This window comes from Macrotis lagotis, chromosome 2 (assembly GCF_037893015.1).
Source record: "Macrotis lagotis isolate mMagLag1 chromosome 2, bilby.v1.9.chrom.fasta, whole genome shotgun sequence".
NCBI lineage: Eukaryota > Metazoa > Chordata > Mammalia > Peramelemorphia > Peramelidae > Macrotis > Macrotis lagotis.
The window spans coordinates 224,093,569-224,117,665 of record NC_133659.1 but is presented as its reverse complement, the minus strand read 5'-3'; the positions used below and the strand labels follow the sequence as shown (position 1 = coordinate 224,117,665).

Here is a 24,097-nt window from a genome sequence, read left to right as displayed (position 1 = left end):
ATATTAATTTTTGTCTTCCCTCTTATCCCCTATGCTAAAGAAGGCTACATTTAAGCATAGAGATATAGATTCATATACATATGTATATACATATGGGTACACATTTATGAACATAGACATATATACACTTATAGACATATGTGTATGTTTATTTTCTCTTACCATCTGTTTCTCTGAAGGTAGATGGAATCTTACTTCAAGAATTCAAGTCTTCCCATGTTTTTTTAAATCATTAAACTTATCATTTCTTATACTACCTTAGTATTCCTTTCTGGTTTCAAACAGCATCTTCTTTCATGGGATCTTTTAGTTTGATGTGAGTATTTTTAATAGTCAGAATGACTTGGTTGTTCCAAGTTGTTCCTAAAACAGTATCGCAATTACTATAGAATGTTCTCTTGGTTCTGCTCATTTAGCTCTTCATTATTTCATGGAATTCTTTTCATGCTTTTCTCAAATCATTGAATTCATTATTTCTTTTGGCAGGATAATTTTCCATCATGAACATATGCCACAATTTGTTTAGCTAATCCTCCACTGATGGGTTTCCCTTCAATTTTCAGTTCTTTACCACCACAAAGAAAGCTGTTTTAAATATTTTAGAACATGTAGGTTCTTTTCCATTTTCCCTATTCCTCTTTGGGTAGATGGAAGAGCTGGGTCAAAGGGTAGAATCAGTTTAATAACTCTTTGGGCATAATTCCAAATCTCTTTCCAAAATCATTGGATCAGTTCACAGACAAACAATGAGTTAAGGTTGCAATTTTGCCATATTCCCCTTCAATATTTATCACTATCCTGGTCTGTAATTTTAGCCAATTTGATAGATGTACTACAATATCTTAAGGCTGTTTTGTTTCCCAGTTTTCTGGTTTACTTCTGATCTTGGCTACATTTGTTTTATTTGTACAAAATCAGTTTAATTTAATGTCATCAAAATTATCCATTTTATATCTCAGAACACTCTTGTTTGTTTACCTGTCCATAATTCTGATTGGTAACATGTTCCATGTTCTTCAAATTTTCTTGGTACTATCTCCCTTTATATCTGGGTCATGTATCCATTTTGAACTTATTTTGGTAAATGATCTAAGAAATTGGTCTATGCTCAGTTTCTGCCAGTTTTCCAGCTTTCTCAAAAAGTTTGATCAAATAATGAATTCTTTACCCCATAATTTAAGTCTTTATACTTGTCAAGCCCTGGGTAACCATATTCATTTGCTACTGTAAATCATATGTCTATTCTGTTCCACTGATCTATATATTTCTTAGTCAATACCAGATAATTTTAATAATTGCTGCTTATAAAATAGTTTAAGATCAGGTACGTGTCAGCTTCTTTCTTTATATTTGTTTCATTAAATCCATTGATATTCTCAACCTTTTGCTCTTTCAAATGATTTTTATTATTTTTTTCTAACTGTAAAATAATGTTTTGGTAATCTAATTTGGAAGACATTGAATATAAAGATTAATTTTGGTAAAATTGTCATTTTTATTATATTTGGCACTGTCTACCCATGAACATTTACTATTTCTCCATTTATTAAAAGCGTATTTTTATAGGAAGCTTTTTTATAGATTCTGGGTTTGTTTTGATAGGTGTATTTCCAGGTATTTTATGATGTCCAGGGTTATTTAAATAGGATATCTCTAAGTATCTTTTCCTTGTAGGATCCTATTAGTAATATAAAGGATAGTTGGTACTATATACTATATATGTGATAATAGATAGTTGGTAAATATATACATATATATATGATATACTAAACTTGCTACTTTGCTGAAATTATTAATTATTTTAGTGAGCTCTTTAGTTGAATCTTTTTTTTTTCTTTAGTTTTTGTAAGGCAATGGGGTTAAGTGGCTTGCCCAAGGCCACACAGCTAGGTAATTATTAAGTGTCTGAGGTCAGATTTGAACTCAGGTACTCCTGACTCCAAGGCCAGTGCTCTATCCACTGCGCCACCTAGCCACCCCTTTTTAGTTGAATCTTTAAAATTTTCTATCATATCATGCAAAAAGAGAGCTGCTTTTATTGCCTTATTTCCTATTCTGATTCCTTTTATTTCTTTTTCTTCTCATTGCAATTTTAGACTTTCCAATGTCCACTGGTGGCAATGAGCATTCTTGTTTCACACTTAATCTTATTCAGAAGGCTTCTAGCTTATCCCTCTTATAAATAATGCTTGGTAATGGATTTAGGAAAATGTTTCTTCTCAATTTAAGGAAAAATCCTTTTATGCTTATACTTTTAAGTTTTTTAATAGAAATTCTTTTTCTGAATCTATTGATGCAGAAATCTCTTTTGCATCTATTGATAGCATCATATGATTTTTATTACTTTTATTATTGATATAATCAATTATGTTATTAATTTTCCCTATGTTAAACTATTACTGCCTTCCTGGTATGATTCCTGCTTAGCGTCATATAATCTTTGTAATATATTGTTGCAATGTTTCAGCTAGTATTTTATTTAGAATTTTTGCATCCATGTTTATTAATGAAATTAGTCTATAATCTTCTGTTTTTACTTTTCTTGTTTTATGTATCAACATCATATTTGTTTTATTAAAGGTGTTTGATAGGCTCCTTCTTTGCCTATTATTCCTGATAATTTTTTTAATGTTGGTCTTTAAATGTTTGATAAAATTCACTTGTAAATTCATATGGTCCTGGTGTTTATTCGTAGGAAGCTCATTTTTGGTCTCTTCAACTTCAGTTTCTTTTTTTTTTTTTTCTTTTTTAAAAAAATTTTATTTCTTTAAGGCAGTGGGGTTAAGTGACTTGCCCAAGGTAGACAGCTAGACAATTATTAAGTGACTGAGGCTGAATTTAAACTTGGGTCCTCCAGACTCCAGGGCTAGTGTTCTATCCACTGCTGTCCCTCAAATTCTGTTTCTTAAATAGAAATACTTAGAATTCTATTTCTTCTTCTGCTAATCTGGGCAGTTTGTATTTTTATAAATATTCTTCCATTTCACCTAAGTTGTTAATTTTATTAGCATATAATTAGGCAAAATAACTTCTTTTTTTTAAGAAAGATTTTATTTATTTTGAGTTTTACAAATTTTCCCTCATTCTTGCTTCCCTTCTCCCACTCCCCGCAGAAGGCATTCTATTATAGTCTTTACATTGGCTCTATGTTATACACTGATCTCAGTTGAATGTGATGACAGAGAAATCATATCCTTAAGGAAGAAAAATGAAGTATGAGATAATAAAATTACATAATAATATAACTTCTTTTTCTCATTTCACAGTAATAGTCTTTGGTCTTTTTTCAAAGTCCATACCTTTCTCTGGATGCCGATGGTATTCTCCATTGCAGATAACCCAGAATTGTCCCCGGTTGTTGCACTGAAAGGATGAGCAAGTCCATCAAGGTTGATCATCAACCCCATGTTGCTGTTAGAGGGGGTACAGTGTCTTTCTGGTTCTCCTCATCTCGCTGAGCATCAGTTCATGCAAATCCTTCCAGACTTCCCTGAATTCCCATCTCTCCTGGTTTCAAATAGAACAATAGTGATCCGTGACATACATATACCACAGTTTGCTAAGCCATTCCCCAGTTGAAGGGAAATTCGCTCAATTTCCAGTTCTTTGCCACCAGAAACAGAGCTTCTATGAATATTTTTGTACAAGTGTTGTTTTTACCCTTTTTCATCATCTCTTCAGGGTATAGACCCAGTAGCTGGATCAAAGGGTATGCACATTTTTGTTACCCTTTGAGCATAATTCCAAATTGCTTTCCAGAAAGGTTGTATGAGTTCACAGTTCCACTAACAATGTCTTAGTGTCCCATATTTCCCACATCCCTTCCAACATTGACCATTGTCCTTTCTGGTCATATTGGCCAATCTGAGAGGTGTAAGGTGTTACCTCAGAGATGCTTTAATTTTCATTTCTCTAATAAATAATGATTTGGAGCAATTTTTCACGACTATGTGTTGCTTTGATTTCCTCATCTGTAAATTGCCTTTGCATATCCTTTGACCATTTGTCAATTGCGGAATGATTTGTCTTTTTGAAAATTTGACTCAGTATGAATATAATAAGAGGTGTGTCTTTATTCTAAGGAGGAGTTAGCTCTTGTCATTTACTTCCAAATTACCTCCAGCCTGGAGCAATTTAATCTTTAGTTCCATCCAGACCTGTGTTCTTTCCCTTCTGGGTGGGTTCTGAACAAGTTTGTTTAGAAAATTAATCCAATCTCTTTATCAGTAGACTAGATATCACAGTGGGTAGATTACTGGTCCTGAAGTCTGGAGGACCAGAGTTCAGATCCTGCCTTAGACACTTAATGGCCATGTGATCTTAGACAAATAGTGAAATAATAAAGGTTTAACTTTAGAAATCTCTATCTTGTCTATCATAGAATAATTAATAAAAAGATTCTTAACATGACTAAAGCTAAACTTAATTTGCTTTTACAAGTACAGTATATAGCACTAGGGTAGCTGGCAGTTGCTTCTATGCTATGTCTATCAGTGTACCTGAGCTATTTATTTATTCTTAGTATTTCATTTTTTTCCAATTACATGTAAGAATAGTTTTCAACATTAAGTTCTGTAACATTTTGAATTTCAAATTTTTCTCCTTTCCCACTGCCTTCCCCAAGACAGCAAGCAATGTGTTAGAGGATTTGTATGTACAATCATGATAAACATATTTCCACATTAGTCATGGTGTGAAGAATAAGAATAAAGGGGGAAAATGCGAGAAAGCAAAAACAAATAAAAAAATAGAAAATATTGTGCTTACATCTGCATTCAGATATCATAGTTCTAGAGGTGCTTACCATTTTTCATTAGGAGTCTTTGGGAATTGTATTGAATCATTGAATTGTTGAGAAATAGCTGATCATCACACAGTGCTGTTCTTACTGTGTACATTGTTCTCCTGTGCTGCTTAATAAATTATATTTTTATCCTGCTCTACCCATTAAAAATTTTTTAAAACATAAATGTTGACATATTCTGTTTTTATATTATCTAGTTTCCCAATGTTTCCTTTGTTCTCTCTCCCATAAAGAAATCTCTTATAAAAAAATAATTAAAAAGAACAGAAATATAAAACTAACATATATAGAAAAAGTCTGACAACTCATATTGCTTATACTAAGATGTAGTGGGGAAAGGGAAGCTGTCTTCTCCCATCTCTTCTTTGGTACCCAGCTTGGTCTATATCGATATTGCTTTGTTTCATTTATTTAGTTGTTCTTTTAATTGCAAATATTGATTTCCTGGTTCAGCTTACTTCACTTTGTGTCAGTTTCAATGAGTTTTTTTCATGCTTCCCTGTATCTATCATTTTTCAAGTTTTTGCTATTTTTCTCTTTTTTCAAATGAATATTTATTCTTCCCCTTCCCTCATTGAGAAAGAAACATCTCTTGTTACCAATGTGTATAGTCAACCAAAATAAATTGGTCATGTCAAAAATAAATTTCTCAATCTGCTCTGAGTTTATCATCTCCTAGACAGTAAAGGTCTAGCCTCACTTTCTCTGAAACTTATAGTTTGTGCTGCTGTTGCTTTCACATCTAGGTATTCCTGACTTTAAGATTAATTTGCCCTTCATTACACCTTGAAAGTGATGATCTTGTTCTTTTCACAGAATTGGCCAATATACTCATATTATGAATTATTTATACTTTGTGTGGGGTCATTTAGTAAGTAGCCTCTTTTTCATTTGTATGGTCTGCTCAACTTATTTGATTGATATTTTTTTTAGGTTTTTTTTTTGCAAGGCAATGGGGTTAAGTGACTTGCCCAAGGCCACACAGCTAGGTAACTATTTAGTATCTGAGGTTGGATTTGAACTCAGGTACTCCTGACTCCACAGCTGGTGCTCTATCCACTGCGCCACCCAGCCGCTCCAACTTATTTGATTGAACAGTTTCATTTTTAAATTGAATATAGAGTTTCAAAAATACAGATGAGTAAAAAATAAAAATTTTTTAATATTCCTATATACCTGACAGTCCTAATAAGCTGACACAGAGGATCCCTGGGCACAGAGAAAATATAATCCTTTTTAAGCTTTTCTGTACTATATGTGTGTGTGTGTGGGGGGGGGTTCCTTCTTCATTCAGTGTTGGCTCTTTGCCATCTCCATTTCCTAAGCTACTTTGGATTTTTGGTTTGGCCTTTTGGGACAGAAGATGTAGTACACAGAGGCTACTCAATGCTCAGTGAGTGCTGTGTTAGGCAGGCCTTGGAGACTATCCCTATGGCATGTGCATTGGAGAATATCTAGAGCCACTATTCAAGTTACCACCCTTGTCCCACCCACCATGGAAATGCATGAGCAAAAATCCTCAAAGGCAAAACCTCTCTTCTCTCCTTTACTTCTCTGCTGGGCTGCAGCTCTATTATCTTCTCTAAGCTAGATCCATGTGGTCTGGGTCATGCTGCTGGAACAATATGATTTCAACTCCATGCCACTGGACCTATGTAGATCTAAGCTGCTTTTTTCCCCTTTTTTCCCTTTTCGAGTACTTTAATCTTTTTAACCTCAACTTCTGTTAATCAACCTGTCCTTTAAGAAACTCACTATTTTGGGGCGGCTAGGTGGTGCAGTGGATAAAGCACTGGCCCTGGAGTCAGGAGTACCTGGGTTCAAATCCGGGCTCAGACACTTAATAATTACCTAGCTGTGTGGCCTTGGGCAAGCCACTTAACTCCATTTGCCTTGCAAAATCCTAAAAAAAACAACTTATCAGAACTTATGAATTTTTTGTAGTCACCTGTGAACTTTATATAACAACTTGTGAACGTTTATGTAGAAACCTATGAACTTGTTTTTAATAACCTTTTGCAGTACTTGTGAATTAAAATTTAAGCCTTTCTAACCTCCCTAAGTCAGAAATTGGGGTGGGTTCTTCACACCCAATTGAACCTCCATAAGTTGATCTCTGAGCCCCTTTCCTGAAGTTCATTTTTTCCTTTTTGAAAGTCTCTGATGAAATGTGTGGTCTAATTTTGATTTGAGTGTAAAGATTTTACAAAAGACTTGGCTGACCCAGAAGTATTTTAGGGACAAAAAAAAGATCTATTTACATACCACTGTGGTTAGAAGCTAAAGGAGAGGGAGAAAAAAAGGCAGAGGGGTTGATTCCTGGTGGAGATGAACAAAGAAAAAAAAGAATTGTAAAAACAGCAACAGCAGCCAGTGCCAAGAGGGAGAATAGTGTTTGGAAGAGAAATTAGGGACAATTGCAAGCATCTGTTCTGATACCAGCAGCCCCCCATACAGGTAAAGTCTAGGTTTATATAGGGGAGCAACTGTGTAGTGTTTGAAAAAGGGTAAGGGAGGATTTGGGGAGAAGCTTTTGAGGTTATTCTTATTTTCAGTGGATTTGCATCTCTTAAGAGGTACAGGTAATTTCCATTGTATCAATTCCCGTTTTACCTGGAATTAGCCCTAGGGTGAGTTTGGGAAAGAAACTAATATATTTGGGAAAGAAGGTGATACATTTACACTTTATTAGTTACCCTAGCATCTTGGGTGCTAGATCACTATGGAATGGAAAACAGCGTATTTCTCTTCATATTTCCTCTCCTAAGTGAAGCTTATCCAAGCCTCAGCATCTGGTCATATTGCTCTTAATTTTGTACATTTACCACAGTTCTTTCTTTTATTTTCAGAATGGCACCAGTATGATGATATAATTTGTATGAAGCCCCAAAAAAATCTGTTATCGAAAATGAAGGATTTTTTCTCAGACGACAACACATCGAAGGTGCAAAAAGGAAAGCACATTGCGGCCAGAATTATGCTGGATAATATCTTCAGTATCCTCAGTTCTTGGACCACCATTAATTTGAATAGCTTTTTCAACCAGTTTGATCAGTTTTATTTTGTGGTCAAGCAGCCTATGGTTTTTGAAGAACAGTCAAAGATATGGAAAGCTTTAGAATATGGAGAAAAAGAGGTATTTAATTACATAGATTTGCAATTTCTAGATTAAGTGTAAGCTTTATTCTTTGAGAATCACATGTAGGATTTATATGCTCACATGATTTATACCATGTAAAGGAGTTCCACTTCCTAACTCTCATTACCTAATATTTTATTTTATTTTCCTTTCATATTTTCTTAGGGTTTACAGCCTCCAAATTACCCTGGTTTTCCTCGTTTGATCAACAGTGATTTAGACTAATCCCAATTGTTCATTGTTTGAGTTCTGATTGGTTCAGAGTGAATTCAGACAACAGTTGTTTCCATTTTGGCCAGAAAACCCAGCTGTTTTTTTTTTTTTTGGACTATGCCAGAGTGGCTTCTTTTCTTTATCAACTGCCTTAATCATTGAAATACTCTTAGGGTTTTATCCTCTGAACAACTTTTTTTCCTTATTTTTTGGAAGTAGCTTTTCTTGTTCTCTGCCTCCTCTCTCTCTCTCTCAACCTCATTAACTGAATGGGTATAAGTCTCAGTCAAAATGTGACTTGGGAAAGACCTAGCTTTAAAAGCCAAAGTCTCCTACTGTGTCCAGGGCTATTGCCTTTCCATTGGTCCATATCTAGCTACTTGACTCAGATGGTTCCAGAGGAGAAGGTAAGGCTGGTGACTTTGCACAGCATCCCATCACTTAATCTAACTCATTTGCATATATGGCATCACCAGAATGAAGAACAACAGCAAAAGGCCCCTTCATATCCTCTGCTTGAAGCAGTAGACCAAAGGACACCTCCTTTCCCATCCTCAGCTTTGGTTTCTGCTTCCTACTTTTTTCAGTTCCAAATTTTCTCAGACAAAATCATCAATGGGAAGAGAACACCCCTACAGTTGCTTTTTCTATTCTTAAAATGATAGTCTAGCCTCAGTCTTGAGTGGCCAACACACTAAATATAGGTGTTCTTCTGAGATGTGTTTGAGCATTATTTTGGACCTTTGTTTACCTAATAGTAAATTGTAGAGCATTATTATTATCTTTGAATTTGTCTTTCCTTATAGATTCTAAAGGTTGAGATTAGGGGAAAAGATTTACTAGTTTTCAGGAGTCAGGTCCACTGTAAAAGGCATTTTATTTCCAGTTTATTTTTCCACCTATTATTTGTAGTAAGGACCCTTAGAAACCCTTAAGGTCACACAAATTCTCCAGGGGCAGAAAGGAAGGAGAGAAACTACTAGGTGACCTTCTGTTCAGTAGGGGCTTAAGGACGGACAGTCTAGTCTGAATCAAAAGGTGATATCAATAGAGAAAAAGAAGCAGGCAGACCATTTTGCAGAACCCATCATAGTATTGGGACAGGCTCATAACTTGTAGCTGAAAGAGACCTTCTCTTCATCAAATAAGAACTTTCATTGTCTAGTTCAGAAAACTGAAGTGTAGAGCAGAGAATTATTTTACCCAAGATCACAAAGGTGGTGATTAGTAAAAGCTGTCATTGGGACCCCAGGATTTTCTGATTCAGTTTCTAGGACCAAAGGGGAATCTGGATGAACAAATGTCTTGATCATTCCCAAGGGAATTGGTAGGAACATTGGTAGAAGACCTTAGTTCCTCACTATCCTCCTTCCTCTCAGACCTTTTTCAAATCATGGGACCCACGCAACAACAGCAGGGGAAGAGTAAGGTGATCTGGTGGGACTGATGTTTGAGATGTGTTCTCAATTGTGGATGAAAATATATTTTCCATTCAAAACTTTGTTAAACTAGTGGTTATGTTATATTATGCTATGCTGATTAGTACAATAATTTTCTGTATAATTACATTCTGTATTAACTAGATTTTTGCAGGCTAGCTTGGAAAACTAATCATTCTGTGTGATGCTGTTACGGAAATAAGGATTGAATTTCTAACTTCCTACTAAAATTTTTATGCATCAGAAGTTGGTTTGCAAATTAAGTACTGACAGATTTTATAAGAGAACTGAGCAGAATAAGGAAAATTCACCACTGATCATATAGATTACTTTGAGCCATGATGTATAATTTTACTATACAGTTGGGTACATTTCAGATTTTCTCTTTTTTAAGTCCAGTGCTCAGAACCAACCCCATCTATTATAATAGCTCCTCAGGGAAGAAGTGAAAGTTACTCTGCCCATTGTTTCTTTTGAGAAAGGGGTGGAAATAAAAGGAGTTGCCAAACTGAATTGAACTTTTGTTTACTATTTGCAATGACCTGTCCTGGTTTGGGGTGAAATAAAGAAAAAAAAATAAAGTTTTTGTTTTCTGGAGCTTTCAAATCTAATCAGCCTTAGATTCAGATATCTAAAACACTAAGACACCTTACTAAAACTAATCACTAAGAAAATGGGGAGAGATCTAACTGGTTAGTTTTCTGCTTTCTTCATATTTCTCAGGCTGCATGTGTTCCTTTGGGAATATCTCCATCTTTCTTTCTAAATGACAATACACAGAGTAGAAACTACAATCCACATTTCTTATCTTCCAATTCAATGTTGTTTTTATTTCACTGGGGTTTTTTTCCAGACATGATTAGGGGATGAGCTATTCAGAATAATCTTGAATATTTTCTTTAATTAAAAGTACCATAGATGCCATGCATCAACACTTTTGGCATTTGATAGAGAAAGAATTACTTTTAGCTATTTCTTACCTTTCAATATTCAGTATTGAATATTCCAAATATACTAAGACCTACATTTATGCTATATTTTTGATATTAGATGAATTATATAACTTCTTTGAGCCTTAGGTTAGATAAAGATCTCTAAATTTTTTTTCAACTCTTTAAGTTCTGTGACCTATTATCTTGGAGTAGATTGATTTTAGCCCTTTGTCTAGACGAACTTGACTCCAATGTCACTTTAACTAGATAGAATGTGATTTAGTCTGTTTGTTGTATCCCTACCTTATAGTGAATGGAATCACAAAAGAAGAGCATGGACTCAATTTGGTACCAGTGAGGCATTACTTCTTGACATTTGGAATTTTAACTGACTGTCCTCCTTTGTGATTGGTTAATCTATAGCTTCTGGTGTTATAAAGGCAGTCATTGCTGCTTCTGCTATCCCTGAGGTTTAAGGATGATTAGTTTTATGGTAAAGGAGACTGTAGAGAAAGGGGAGGAGACAGGCCGCATTAAAAAGATGTATCATCCCCACTTAAATAACTGGTGACCTGACATGGCATGTTACAAAAGATCTGTTAATCAACTAAGTGCTAGACTGATCTGCTTGGGTTTCATCTCAGTCAAGAAGCATTAACTTCAAAGGAAAATACTGATTAATTAAATGATATCTTTTGTTCTCTTCTTTCCTTTAATGGGATTAGATGAAGCACAAATTGTGGGAGTACCTGAAATCATCATTTTTGGGCAAGAGCAGTGATGATTCCTTATGGCCATTCAAGAGTAAATTGAAGATGGGAGTAATTATCCTCATGTTAACTGAAATCTACAAATTTCCTGCTTTGGAAGAAGACCTCATCTCATTGTGTAAACTTCTTTGTTTGGACTCGATGTCAAGACCTGACCTTTACCAAGAGCTAAAGGACTTTCCAGAAGCAGATTTGAAGTATGTAATATATACAGTTCTGTGTGAATTATCATCTAGCTGAAGAGCTTTGCCAGATTTACCCTTGTTTTTGTTATCTCTTTTGTCCACCTTTTCTTTTTTGGTGGTATAATTTTGATCCCTAATCACCAGTTTGCCTTCTTTCTAGGGTAAAGTACTTTTTTTTTTTATTTTGCAAGTACATTTGATTTGATTGGGAATGGAGCTTTGTTTTTGCAAGAAAATACTTGTATGGACAGATTTAGGAGGCCTATTCCAACAACTAGTATATTTGAAAATATAGTGCACATATCTGTATAAAGGCATATGTGCTTATTTGGATGTTCTACACCCAACTGAGAATATCAGTTTTGTCAAATTTTATTTCCTACCATTATGCCATTTCCAAGAGTTTGGTTTAAAACCTGTAGTTATTTGTTTTTCACTTAAACCAAAGAGTAGTAGTGATATATAATGGGTTTAAATACCTCCTAGAACAGGGCTTCTCAGCATAAAGTCTCTGAACTTGGATGTGAAACCAAAGTACAGACACCAAAATCTAAAATAGTTTTAGAAGGAAATTTATTATATCATTTTGCTAGAGGAGAGAGAGCCAGAAAGGAAGTGGCTTTCTCTATCCAGATTCTTTAAGATTTACATCATTTAGGATTTTACAAAGGTTTCCCCTCACAAGAGCCCTCATGTACCCCAGGTATGCAGTTAAGCAGTTTTGCCAAGAATACAGTTTGGAAGCAAGGTAAACAGATAGATATTTGTGATCCAAAGGTGTAATAATCCAAAATAAGAAGACTTTTGAGTGGATCCAGGGACTTGGGGAACCAAGAATACTATCTCTGGCATTCCTAGAAGTTAGTGGGGTCTAGTGATTTGCTGGATGTGAATAACCTTTAATCACATGATGTTGGATTTAAACAGTATAGTGTTTTCCCAAACAATATATTAAATCATTTCCCTTCAATTCCTTAAAAATATGATTCTGAGAAGTTGTCTATACATAGATTCTAATAGATCCTTTGCCAAAGGGATTCCTGTTTTTTCTAGATTGAGTATTTTATTCAAGAAAATCCTCAGAATCTGGGGATTGATAATCTGTGCAGAAACACCTGTAATCTTCAATTCCTTTATCTTGTTTTCTTATCAGTCTTCCTTTCCTCCAGACTCAGATTACTTTTAGGATGAATGTTGTTGGTATTGGAAAAACCCTGAACTAGGAGTCAAAAGATCCAGTTCAACTTTTTTTTATTAACTCTATAATATTGGGCAAATCACTTAATCTTGTTGTCTGTAAATGGAATTTAAGGAAACCCCTCTGGCTGCCCCAGTTGTTTTGAGATTCAAATACATTAATATATGTGAATGTGCTTTCACTACTGCCAGATGTTTTATATATGTCAGGTAGTGAAGTGAGATAAATAACCTTTTCTTTGCTTTAGCTTTGGGGACTAATCTCTCCTAAATAACTAAAAATGAGGAGAGACATACAATTTAAAAATTTCCCATTTGATCTGCTTTTCCTGAGGACCCAGGTCTTTTCATTCAGAAATAACTGTTCCAAAACTAAAGGTTTTTCAAGTATCATTTAATATTTGGATCATATAAAGCCACCAGTGTTAGGAAACATTTGGAATTGATTGTAGATTTTACATCTAGAAAAGATTTATTGGTATGAGTATGGTGATGGTGGACACATGTCATCTTCTAAATATTTAAAAACACTTTGGATACCTAATTTCATGTAATCCTCATAACAATTCTGTGAGCTTAATACTGTGGATATTGTTGCCTCTGTTTTCCGGATGAAGAAACAGGTTTGTAGAGGGTAAGTCACTTCCCCAGCTTAGGTAACTAGGACTCAAAAGGTAGAATTTGGTCTCTCTGAAGTTGTGCAAAATGTTTAAAATACTTTGTGAAATTGTTATATCATTCATTTGCATCTATAATTATTATTTTAAAATATTGCTTTATTTTTTGAGTTATATTGGCTTAATCTTTTAAAGCTTGGAACCGAATTAAAATTAAAATTTATTCTGATGATTATAGATTATTTCATATAGGGTATATTCTTCTGACCTACATTAACCTTCTCTAGAATTTGTTCTGTGATTAGTGTCATTAAGTTTCCAAATTTTTTAGAACAAGCTAGTTAATAGGTGAATCGTTTACTATCCACTGAATGGAGTCTTGCAAATGATAGGTAACATTTTTTTTTTACACACTTTGGCATTTCTGCATGCTTTAATCTGATGTAAACTTAAAAATGGTCTTTTGAGCAATCATTTAAGAGATGTGAAAACTTCTATTCATCCTTTCTTCTTTACTATAACTATTAATATATAAAATATTGTATATTGCAGACTTAAAAATTTACTTAATATCTTACTTAGCATATATAGTATGGTAAGTATATGTCATTCACTTACTGGGCAAAATTTACCTCTTTATTCTACATACTCACTAACCCTAAAACATATTAAAACTTTTGCAAAGAACTCAACTCAGAAGACTTTTCTTGAAGGAAAATTTATATTCATGATTCACAACTTGTTCAACTTAAGTATTCAACATAATCTAATTCCTCATTGGCAAAGAATGCTGTTGAAAACAAAAAAAAAGTTTGGGAACCACTGTTCTTGATTTAATTTAAATAAATAGTTGCAAATAGATAGTAAAGTTGTGAAAAGGGAGGATCCAGGAATTAACCCTTATTCATCTGGTTTCCACAATGTAGTGAGCCAGGCAGAATATACATTTTCATAATTTTTTATACACACACATGTTACACAGCTTCCTTATTTGTAAAATAAGGTGTTTGACTAGATGATCCCCTGAAGTTCCTTCAGTTTTTAAAACTGTAGACCATATGCTGTAATTTTAAGTAGTGGTTCTTTTATGAGGAAAATGTAAACTGCCATTACTTACTTTGAAATGTTTTTTTCCTTATTAGCTTGAAAAAGCATCTGATAAGCATGTGCCAAAAGTGTATTGAAACAGAAGTTTTCAATTGGGTGTGGATTCTTCCTGTTTTACACCATTTTATGGAATTTGTTGACCGAAGAAACGATCTTCGAATACCATCTCAGAGCACTTGGGCTGGTCTTGGGAACCTCTCCTTCAGTAAATTTCAGAAGGTGTCATTGTCATATAAGACGTAAGTTATGTTGTTAATGTTTTCTAAAAAATTGGTTTTCAAATGTGATGTCTGCTCCACTGGCAGCAAGATAATTTAGCACAGTGTATGTTTGTACAATACATATTGCTGTTTTGATTTTGCCACATACTAATAATTTATTCATAATATAAATCTCACAATTTGTATGAAAACATAAGAGTTAGGGAAAAAAACCCTACAAAGGAATACACCTTGTTAAATTTAATAGTTACATGGATACATATTGGACCTGTGATTTAATTGACATAAGGAACTTCCCAAATTGAGAAATATTCATTATCAATGAATTTTCTCAGCAGCTAATATCTTTACAGAGATTCTGAGAGTATGATGAGCTTAAATGACTTAGCTAATGACTCAAATGACTGTCATACAACTTTTATTGTTATTTATAACTGGACTTTAACCCAAATCTTTCTGGCTCCAGGGTTAGCTGTCTTTTCACTATGCCATACTGTCTTAATGATGTAAGCAAATATATTTTTATATTTTGTTTTAAAAAATACACTTATATCTTAAAATGAAATTGAACATAATAGAAGTTTATGCTTTCTTATATTACTTGCTATCTTGTTCTTATTATCATGTTTGTTGATGACTTAGATATAATAAATCAAATAAATAAAGTACTCTTGCCTTCTAATCCACATTGCTATTCTCCTGATTCCATTCCTCTTCATGGAAATTAATGTTAATTATTTATTTCATTCTTGAATTTTCTTCTCTTTACCATTTTCTGCCCTTCATCACCCCACCTATTACAATGAAGATGCCATTGGTGAAAGAAAAGGATTGCAGTCAGTGCTAGTGAACATTAATTGAATTGTTTTGCTTTTGCTACACTTTCCCCTCCTCTTTTTTCCTTGCCCCTAATCATTGGTTCTTTGCCTTTTTTTCCCCTTTCATTTATCTCTCTCTGAATTTGAAATTGGTTTTGCTTTAATTATTCCCTTCCTTGATACTGTTCTTCCTCTTAAAGACTTCCCTCTCCCCTTACCCCTCAGCTCTGCTCCCATATGTAATGTACTTCTGCGTCATCACACTGTGTTCCACTCTTCTGTGCCTGGTTTAGATAAGAATGAGGTCCATATGGTGCCCTTTCTCCTCACCCATTCCTCTATGTTACTATTCTTTTCCCGTACACATTTATAGAAATATGTTGTTCTTTTCCAGCCCTCCTTCTTCCTTTCTATTCTGAAATATTACCTCCCTTTTCTCTCTTTGGCTATCAAAACAAGACAGATTCATTCCCTAGTCTTCATTTGCTTATTTGCCTTTAGTCTCACATAAAAGTTCTAAAGGGAGACTTGATTTTTCTTTCCTTAGAACATCAGTATTTCATCATCATTTAGGCCCTTCCCTTTGCTAAAATGTATTCCTTTGTAGGGTTTTTTCCCTAACTCTTATGTTTTCATACAAAATTTTTCCTTGGCTCCATTCTATTCATTAGGAATGATTGCAAAGCTCTCTCTTTTTCTTTTTTAAAAAATTTATTTATTTTGAATTTTACAATTTTTCCGCAATCTTGCTTCCCTCCCCCCACCCCCCACAGAAGGCAGTCTGTTAGTCTTTGTATTTCCATAGTATACAATGATCTAAGTTGAATGTGATGAGAGAGAAACCATATCCTCAAGAAAAAAAATAAAGTATAAGAGATAGAATTACATAAGATGTTTTTTTTTTTTAATTAAAGGTAATAGTCTTTGGTCTTCGTTTAAACTCCACACTTCTTTCTCTGGATACAGATGGTATTCTCCATTGCAGATAGCCCAAAATTGTGCCTGATTGTTGCACTGATAGAATGAGCAAGTCCATTAAGATTGATCATCATCCCCATGTTGCTGTTAGAGTGTACAATATTTTTCTGGTTCTGCTCATCTCGCTCAGCATCAGTTCATACAGTCTTTCCAGGCTTCCCCAAATTTCCATCCTTCTTGGTTTCTCATAGAATAATAATGTTCCATAACATTAGTGTCTATTATTATTATTTAATTTTTTTCAATCTTTTGAATTTGTTACCTTATTTTTTTATTTTATGGAGTTATTGATTTCTGTTTGGGGCATTCTGATTGTCAGAGCTTATGTTTCTTTAGTAAGGTTTAACTCCTTTGGTTCTATAATATTCTCCTTTAATTTTGAACAAAAGAAAGAAAGAAAATCAGTGAAAAATAGTATTCTTTGTTCTGTATTCATATTTCATCAATTCTTTCTTTGGAGGTGGGTACTTTTTTAATCATAAGTCCTATAGGATTATCTTAGATCATTATGTTGCTGAGAATAACTAAATCATTTATATATTATTTACAGTGTTCTCCTGTTTCTACTCACTTCACTTTGTTTCAGTTCATGTAAGTCCTGGTTTTTTCTGAAATTATCCTGCTCAGCATTTCTTATAGTACAGTATTATTCCATCATAATCATATACCACAACTTCTTAAGTCATTCCCCAATTGGTGGACCTTTCCTTAGTTTCCAACTCTTTGTCACAACAAAAAAAAAGCTGCTACAAATATGTCCTTTTCTCTTTTAAAAAAAAAAATCTTTGTTATACAGATCTAGTGGTGGTATTACTGTATCAAAGGGTATGATGTACAGTTTTATAGCCCTTTGTCAGTGTTCCAAATTACTCTCCAGAATGGTTGGATCAGTTCACAGCTCTACCAACAGTATATTAGTATCTGAACTTTCTCATATCCTCTCCAACATTTTATCATTTTCCTTTTTTGTCATTAATTAATCTGGTAGTGTGAGATGGTGCCTCAGAATTGTTTTAATTTTCATTTCTTGAATCAGTAATGATTTAGAGAAGTTTTTTATATGAGTTTTAATAGCTTTGATTTCTTCCTCTGAAAACTATTGTTCATGTCCTTTGACCATTTATCATTTGGGAAATGCCTCATATTATTATAAAGTTGATTAATTCTCTATATATTTGAAAAATGAGACTTTTAGCAGAGATATTTGCTATAAAAATTTCTCCCCATTCCATTTTCTTTCTCCTCCTGGTGACATCGATATTATTTGTGTAAAACCTTTTTAATATAATATCTCTTAATGCTCTCTCTCACTTGGCCCTAAATTAATTCTTCCTTTTTTTCATGAATCTGTCAGGTAAACTCTCCATGCTCTCCTAATTTGTTTATGTCAGTATTAGATGTTGGCCTCTCCCTAGTTTTGCTGTACTATTTTTCGTCTTTTCCCTGCAGTTTTAGTAATTGTTGAGTTCTTAACCCAAACTTTTGGCTCTTTTGATTAATCATAGACTAAATATTTGTTTGTTATTTCAATTGTTTTCATTTTTCTTGATCTCTCCTTTGATTTTCAGAAATTCTAATTTGGTGTTTAATTGGGGATTTTTCAAAAAATTTGTTCTTTTTCTAGTTTTTTTTAAGTTGCATGCCCAGTTCATTGATAAGTTCTTTTTCTTTTATTGATGTACATGTTTAGAGATATACATTTTCCACTTATTACTTTGACCACATCCCATAAATTTTGGTATGTTGTCTCACTGTTTTTTTTCCTTTTAATTAAATTATTGATTCTTTCTATGATTTGTTCTTTGATCCACTCAATTTTTAAAATTAGAGTAATTAATTTCCAATGAATTTTTAAACTATCTTTTTTACTTCCTTTTATTGAATGCAATTTTTATTGCCTTATGATCTTAAAAGGATGCATTGAATATTTCTGCTTTTACAAAGAATTTGTTATTTTTATGTCCTAATACATGGTCAGTTTTTGTGTTCTTACTATATTCTATTCAGAGAAATTATATTCCCAATCAGTTTTCTCCATAGGTCTATCATATCTATCTTTGCTAAAATTCTATTCACCTTCTTAACTTCTTTTTGTTATTTTAGGATTAGATTTATCTTGTTCTGAGAGGGGAAATTTGACATAGATCCCCTCAGAGTTTTGCTCTCTGTTTCCTCCTATAACTCATTTAACTTTTTTCTATAAAAATTTGGGTACTATACCATTTCGTACATAAATGTTTAGTATTTATATTAGTTGTAGTCTTTGGTACCTTGTAGCAAGATATCATTTCCTTCCATATGTTTTTAATTAACACTATTTTTTGCTTTTGCAAAAGACAGTGAGTCTTGCTGCTGATGTTTTGGGCACTTCTTGCACTGGATCCTGCTGACCTTCTAATCTGTCCTGGGCTGGAAAATTGTTACATTTTTCAAAAATTGATTTCCAGACATTATTATTATTCTAAGTTTATTTGGAGTGGAATATTGGGAGAGTTTAGTTGAGTTCCTGTCTTACCTCTCCATCTTAGCATTGAAAGTCCATTTTTTTTAAAAATAGTGATCTATCCATGCTTTCTTTTCTGTTTTTGTGTAATTTCAAAATAAATTGTACCCCTTTCACCACTGTAGAACTTAACTTTTTAACAAACTGGTTAAGGAAAATGTGCCAACACATTGACTATTTTTGATCATGTATGCCTCATTTTACCCCTACAGTACAACTTGTTATAGAATTAAGAGGAGAGAGATATGTTTTATTATCAGTCCTTTGGAGTAGATTGGTCTAAGCATTGTTCTTAGTTCTTTTCTCTTTCAATGTTATTTTCCTTTTATTTTATAGTCGTGTATATATTTTTTTTTGGTTTTACTTAACCTTATTCTGTATACAAATTTTAACTATATTTGGTGTAAGTTATATAAAGAAAAATAAATCACTGCTTTTCCTTGAATAGTTTATGTATTCTAGTGAATATGCCATTAGGTTCATATATAATTATTTGTTTAGCTATTTCCTAATTTAAAAGTAGTGCTTTTTGTGGTGATAAAAAATTTGAAGCTACTGGAGTCTCTTGTACAGATGAGATCATAGGCCCAGGTTTCCATTCTTCCTCTCCCTTTCCTGCTCCCCACATTTTTTACAGAAAGAACAATTTTACTCCTCCTTGTTGAACTCTGCTTGTATAATGAATGGTGCCCAGTTTATAGATTTGTAGTGATTAATTTTCAGATCTGAAAAATATTTTTGAATTATATAACTGTGATTTTTTTTCTTTTCTGTAGCCTTTTAACATTGTATCAGAACTGGAATTTATGTGTGGCTTTCCTAGGAAATTTTAAATTAATATATAAATATACTAGAAGTGTAGTTATTCTAACAAATATTTTCAATCTTTTTTGTTATGTCATATAGATAGAGAACAAGAAGAAATTTTAGGGTTGTCTAGATCAGTCTCCTCATTTTTACAGATAAGGAAGCAAATGGCCAGGCAGAAGTGATTTACTGCAATTATTTCATTTTGTTTATTGCAGTTATTATATTTCATCAACTCATTGTCTTACTCTTCCTGCAATGTTACCTCCTTTAATAGTAATTGGATTGTTACAGGTTTTCCTTAATCACTTTCCTAGTATCCTATTGTTTCTTATGTTTCCTTTTATTAAACCCCAGTAGAAATAACTTTGTGATCCTAGGCAAGTTATTTACCCATTTTGCTAGTTTCCTTAACTTTAAAATCAAGAATATTTTTAACTTTATTCATTAAGCTGACTTGAATCTTCTTTGTGAGTTTTTACCATTTAATTTTTTTTACTCTTTAAAATTCGTTGCATAGTTAACTCACATTTCAGTTTCCTTTACATGCTTCCTTGCTGGACAAAATGGTTTGATTCTAAACAATTTAAATATATTTTTCTGATTTCACTTAATTGATAAGTATTAAATATTCATAATGTGCCAAAGACTATGCTAAGGAATTGGGAATACAAAGACAAATATGAAAATATAAGTAGTCCCTTCAAGGAGATATATATTGAATATGAGATCTCATATAGTATAAGAGGTGAGTGAGTTGGATTTTGAAGGAGAGTTCTTTGAAGTAGAATTTAGGAAGTAGTACATTATAGTCTAGCTTGTATAAAAATCATGAATATGGGAAATGGAATTTGTTGTATTAAGAGCAGAGAAGCAAAAACGGACAGTTTGGCTTGATTTTGGAATCAGAGAAGGTAAATATGTAATAAGACTGGAAAGATGGGTCAGGGGAAGGTTGTGAAGGATCCAATCGAGTAGTTTATATTTGATCCTAGAGGCAATAGGGACTATTTTAAGTCAGGAGAGTGAAATGATTAAATAGATACTTCATAAAGGAATATAACTTGAGTAGCTATGTAGAGGATAAATAAGATAGGGGAGAGACAAGATTCAAGGAAATCATTTAAGAGGGTATTGTAGTAGTTCAGTTGAGAGGTAGTCTGGGTGTTAGCCATGTGAGAATAGAGAAGGGAACCCTATGTCAGATGTTTTAAAAGTAGAAATTCTAAAACTTGTTAATCAATTGAATTGAGTTGGGGAGGAGAGAGTGGTTAAAAAAAGAGTAAAGTGTTGCAGATGACTCCAGATTTGAGAACCTGCGTGTCTGGAAAGGTGATGGTTCCCTGAACCAAAATAGAGACATTGAGAAAAGTAGTGGGTTTTGGGGGACAGATAAAAAACAGTATTTGCAATATTTTCTTAAAATTTATTTTGTTTTAACTTGTATAGGAGAAAACTACTTGATTGTATGAAAGAAAAAAAGCATTTGCTGATAGTAGATCAAAACTTATTCCGGTCCTGGTTCTGCTTGATACCTCTAAGTAACTTGGTTAACTACTTGGATAATTCAATGGAATACTTAACTAAATTTCCTGCCAGCATATTGGACTGTCTTCAAGGAATTTACTATCGACTTCATGAAATCAACATTTCTTACACAAGTCAAGAGGTTTGTAATTTGAATTGGCTTGTTATTGTCTTAACAAATGCCATTTTATTTAGAATTGTGAGATTTAGGCTATCTCAGAGCATTCTTCGAGGTATCCATTTTATAGATTAAGGTAACTGAGGGCCCAGAGTGATTAAATTGACTTACTTATTTTTATACAGGTAAATGATTTAGGATCAGTTCTGTTTTAGTCAGTTACTACTTGTATACCCTTGAAATGAACATTATTTTGTTACTTTGATGTTAAAAAAATAGCTGTTTATTGTGTTTCTGTGATTCACAACTGTTCATTTTCAGTTTAGAGTATTAAGGAAATAAAACCAAAATATAACTTTTCTTCTCTAAGAGAGGTAAGATTGGTAATTAGATTTCTTTTAAAATCTGTATGCACAAAGAACATCAATATTTTTCATGATAGCTGATGAGTTTTCACTTTTGCTCCCTAAAAAAGGTAATCTAAGCATACTTTTTTTTATGTTTTTCTTAATTTTGTTTCACCACTATCATAGGATTTAGAGAATCTCTTCAAAAAGCTCTTGAACCTCCTGAATAAAAACCAAGAGAGGTAAGTAAAGTAGTTATTATTGGCAATAATAGTAATGATAATAAAAATAATAAGAATACTTAACATATATGTAGTGTTTTATGGTTTGCATAGCATTTTATATATGTTAATTCATTTGATGTTGACAATAGGCCTTGGAGGTAAGGTGCTGTTATTTTCCACATTTTATAGAGGAGAAAATTGAGTCATAGAGAATGTGAAATAATTGTCCAGTGTAATGTGCCACTTAAAAATTTGTTCCCTCATTTTTACTCCCATGATTCCAGAAGATTCTGGTGAGCCTAATATTCACATATACACATCCACATATGCACACAGGTGTGTGTGTGTGTGTGTGTGTATTTTTATTAATTGTCCAGTGTTAATCTTTGATTTTTTTTCCCCCAAAAATAAATCCTTTCAGCACCAAGACAACTTATTATGTTATTGTCATTATTCTATTGGTACTACAGCTTATTTTTAGCAGAGCCCAGACAAAGCATACCTATGTGAAATTTTTTTTAAGGATAACACTGATTAACAAAGACATAAGAAAAAGATACAGATCATGTATTATTTCTTTCATATCTAATATTATGGCAAAAGAGGATTTCATTGGACATATTAAACTTTTATTTATTTATTTTTAATTTTTTTTTTCTAAGGAAATGGGGTTAAGTGGCTTGCCCAAGGCCACACAGCTAGGTCATTATTAAGTGTCTGAGGCCGGATTTGAACTCAGGTACTCCTGACTCCAAGGCCAGTACTCTATCCACTGTGCCACCTAGCCATCCCCCATATTAAACTTTTTAAAGAAAATCAGACAATCATAGATGTGTTATAATGTTTGAAATTTGTAAAATATATGTTTATGTGTAAATAAAAATATGTCTACATGTAAACATGTATATATAATATATATGCATATTTAAAGACATACATTTTAAAATATATAAATACTTAGACATGTATCTGTGTCTTTAAATGTTCATGGTCCAATCACTTCTAGAATCTGTAGTTTTAAGCTAGATGCCAATGACAGAGAGGTACCTGAAGGTACTTGTTATAAGGGGTTTCCTAAGTCTCTTGAAGTTCCAAATATATTTTCTTTATATTTTCCCTCAGATTATTCTGTAAGGAGGGGAGAAGATAGAGTGTTAAATAAGTTTATTTCAGTTATCTTTAAAAGTAAGGTGATAGAAGAAAGGTTCCATATGTTATCAATGGCTCGTCATTATAAATACTTAGTCCAGAGTGATTAAATTGCTTTTATTAATTCATCTTTACAAAGAAGGACCTCCTCTGTTAATGAAAGAAGGCCCCAAATTAAGACAATATACAGTCTTATATGCAGTTTGAAAAGCTTGTTCCTCCCCTTCATTCCAGTCATTTGCCAGGTTCACAATCTAATTGATATATTCACCTCCATATGTTTTCACCACCCTGCTCATTATACTAATGAGCAATAGTAGCTACCTCCTTGAGTAGACTTAAAGGACAAGGACACAGACCCTAGGTCAACCCCTGACTAGTTGCAAAGTTATTTCTTTAATCACCTTTCCTTTTGTCTAACTTTTCCCTTCCTGTAAATAGGCTTGCATCTCTTGGCTTACACAAAGAACAGACATCCTATCCAGGCTTTAGTGATGTATTATTCTCACAGATATCTGAGGTTCTTGCAATACCTCTCTAATCCTTGTGGAAAATAAAACACTCAATTCTTTCTTACACATTTATAATAAAATACTGTAAAATTTTCTGTAACCACAAAAAACTGGACACAAAGTAGATACCCAGTGATTAGGGAATAGCTTCTTAAGCTCATAAATGTAATTAGGAGTATCATACTTGGACTATAACACAGTCCTCAAAGACTCATTGCCCATTAAGGAAAACAGTCTATGCATATAAAATATATAGAGATGAAATAGGGTCAGTGAGGAAAAGTGTAAAATGACTGGCCCTCAAAGTCAGGAAGGCCTAGGCTTAAGCTCAATCTCTGTTCCATCCTGGCTCGGTGACTGGGCAAATCACTGAATCTCTCAATGCTCCCAACACTCTTCTGAGACTTATGAAGGTGCTTACCTGCTTTTGTGTCATCCTGGTGCATGGCCAGTTATCTTACTGGCCTTTAATGCCTCTGGAGGAAAAATT

General features: G+C 33.3%; 1 protein-coding gene across 1 annotated transcript in view; it reads left to right on the top strand.

Annotated features, from left to right (window-relative positions):
• The window catches only part of RNF213 (ring finger protein 213), a 157,759-nt gene that overhangs the window by 33,112 nt on the left and 100,550 nt on the right, over positions 1-24,097 (top strand). Inside the window, exons 9-13 of the mRNA XM_074224965.1 lie at positions 7,654-7,940; positions 11,253-11,494; positions 14,439-14,642; positions 21,180-21,399; positions 21,909-21,964. Of these exons, the coding sequence (XP_074081066.1) occupies positions 7,654-7,940; positions 11,253-11,494; positions 14,439-14,642; positions 21,180-21,399; positions 21,909-21,964 (1,009 nt within the window). The remainder of the gene's footprint in view (positions 1-7,653; positions 7,941-11,252; positions 11,495-14,438; positions 14,643-21,179; positions 21,400-21,908; positions 21,965-24,097) is intronic.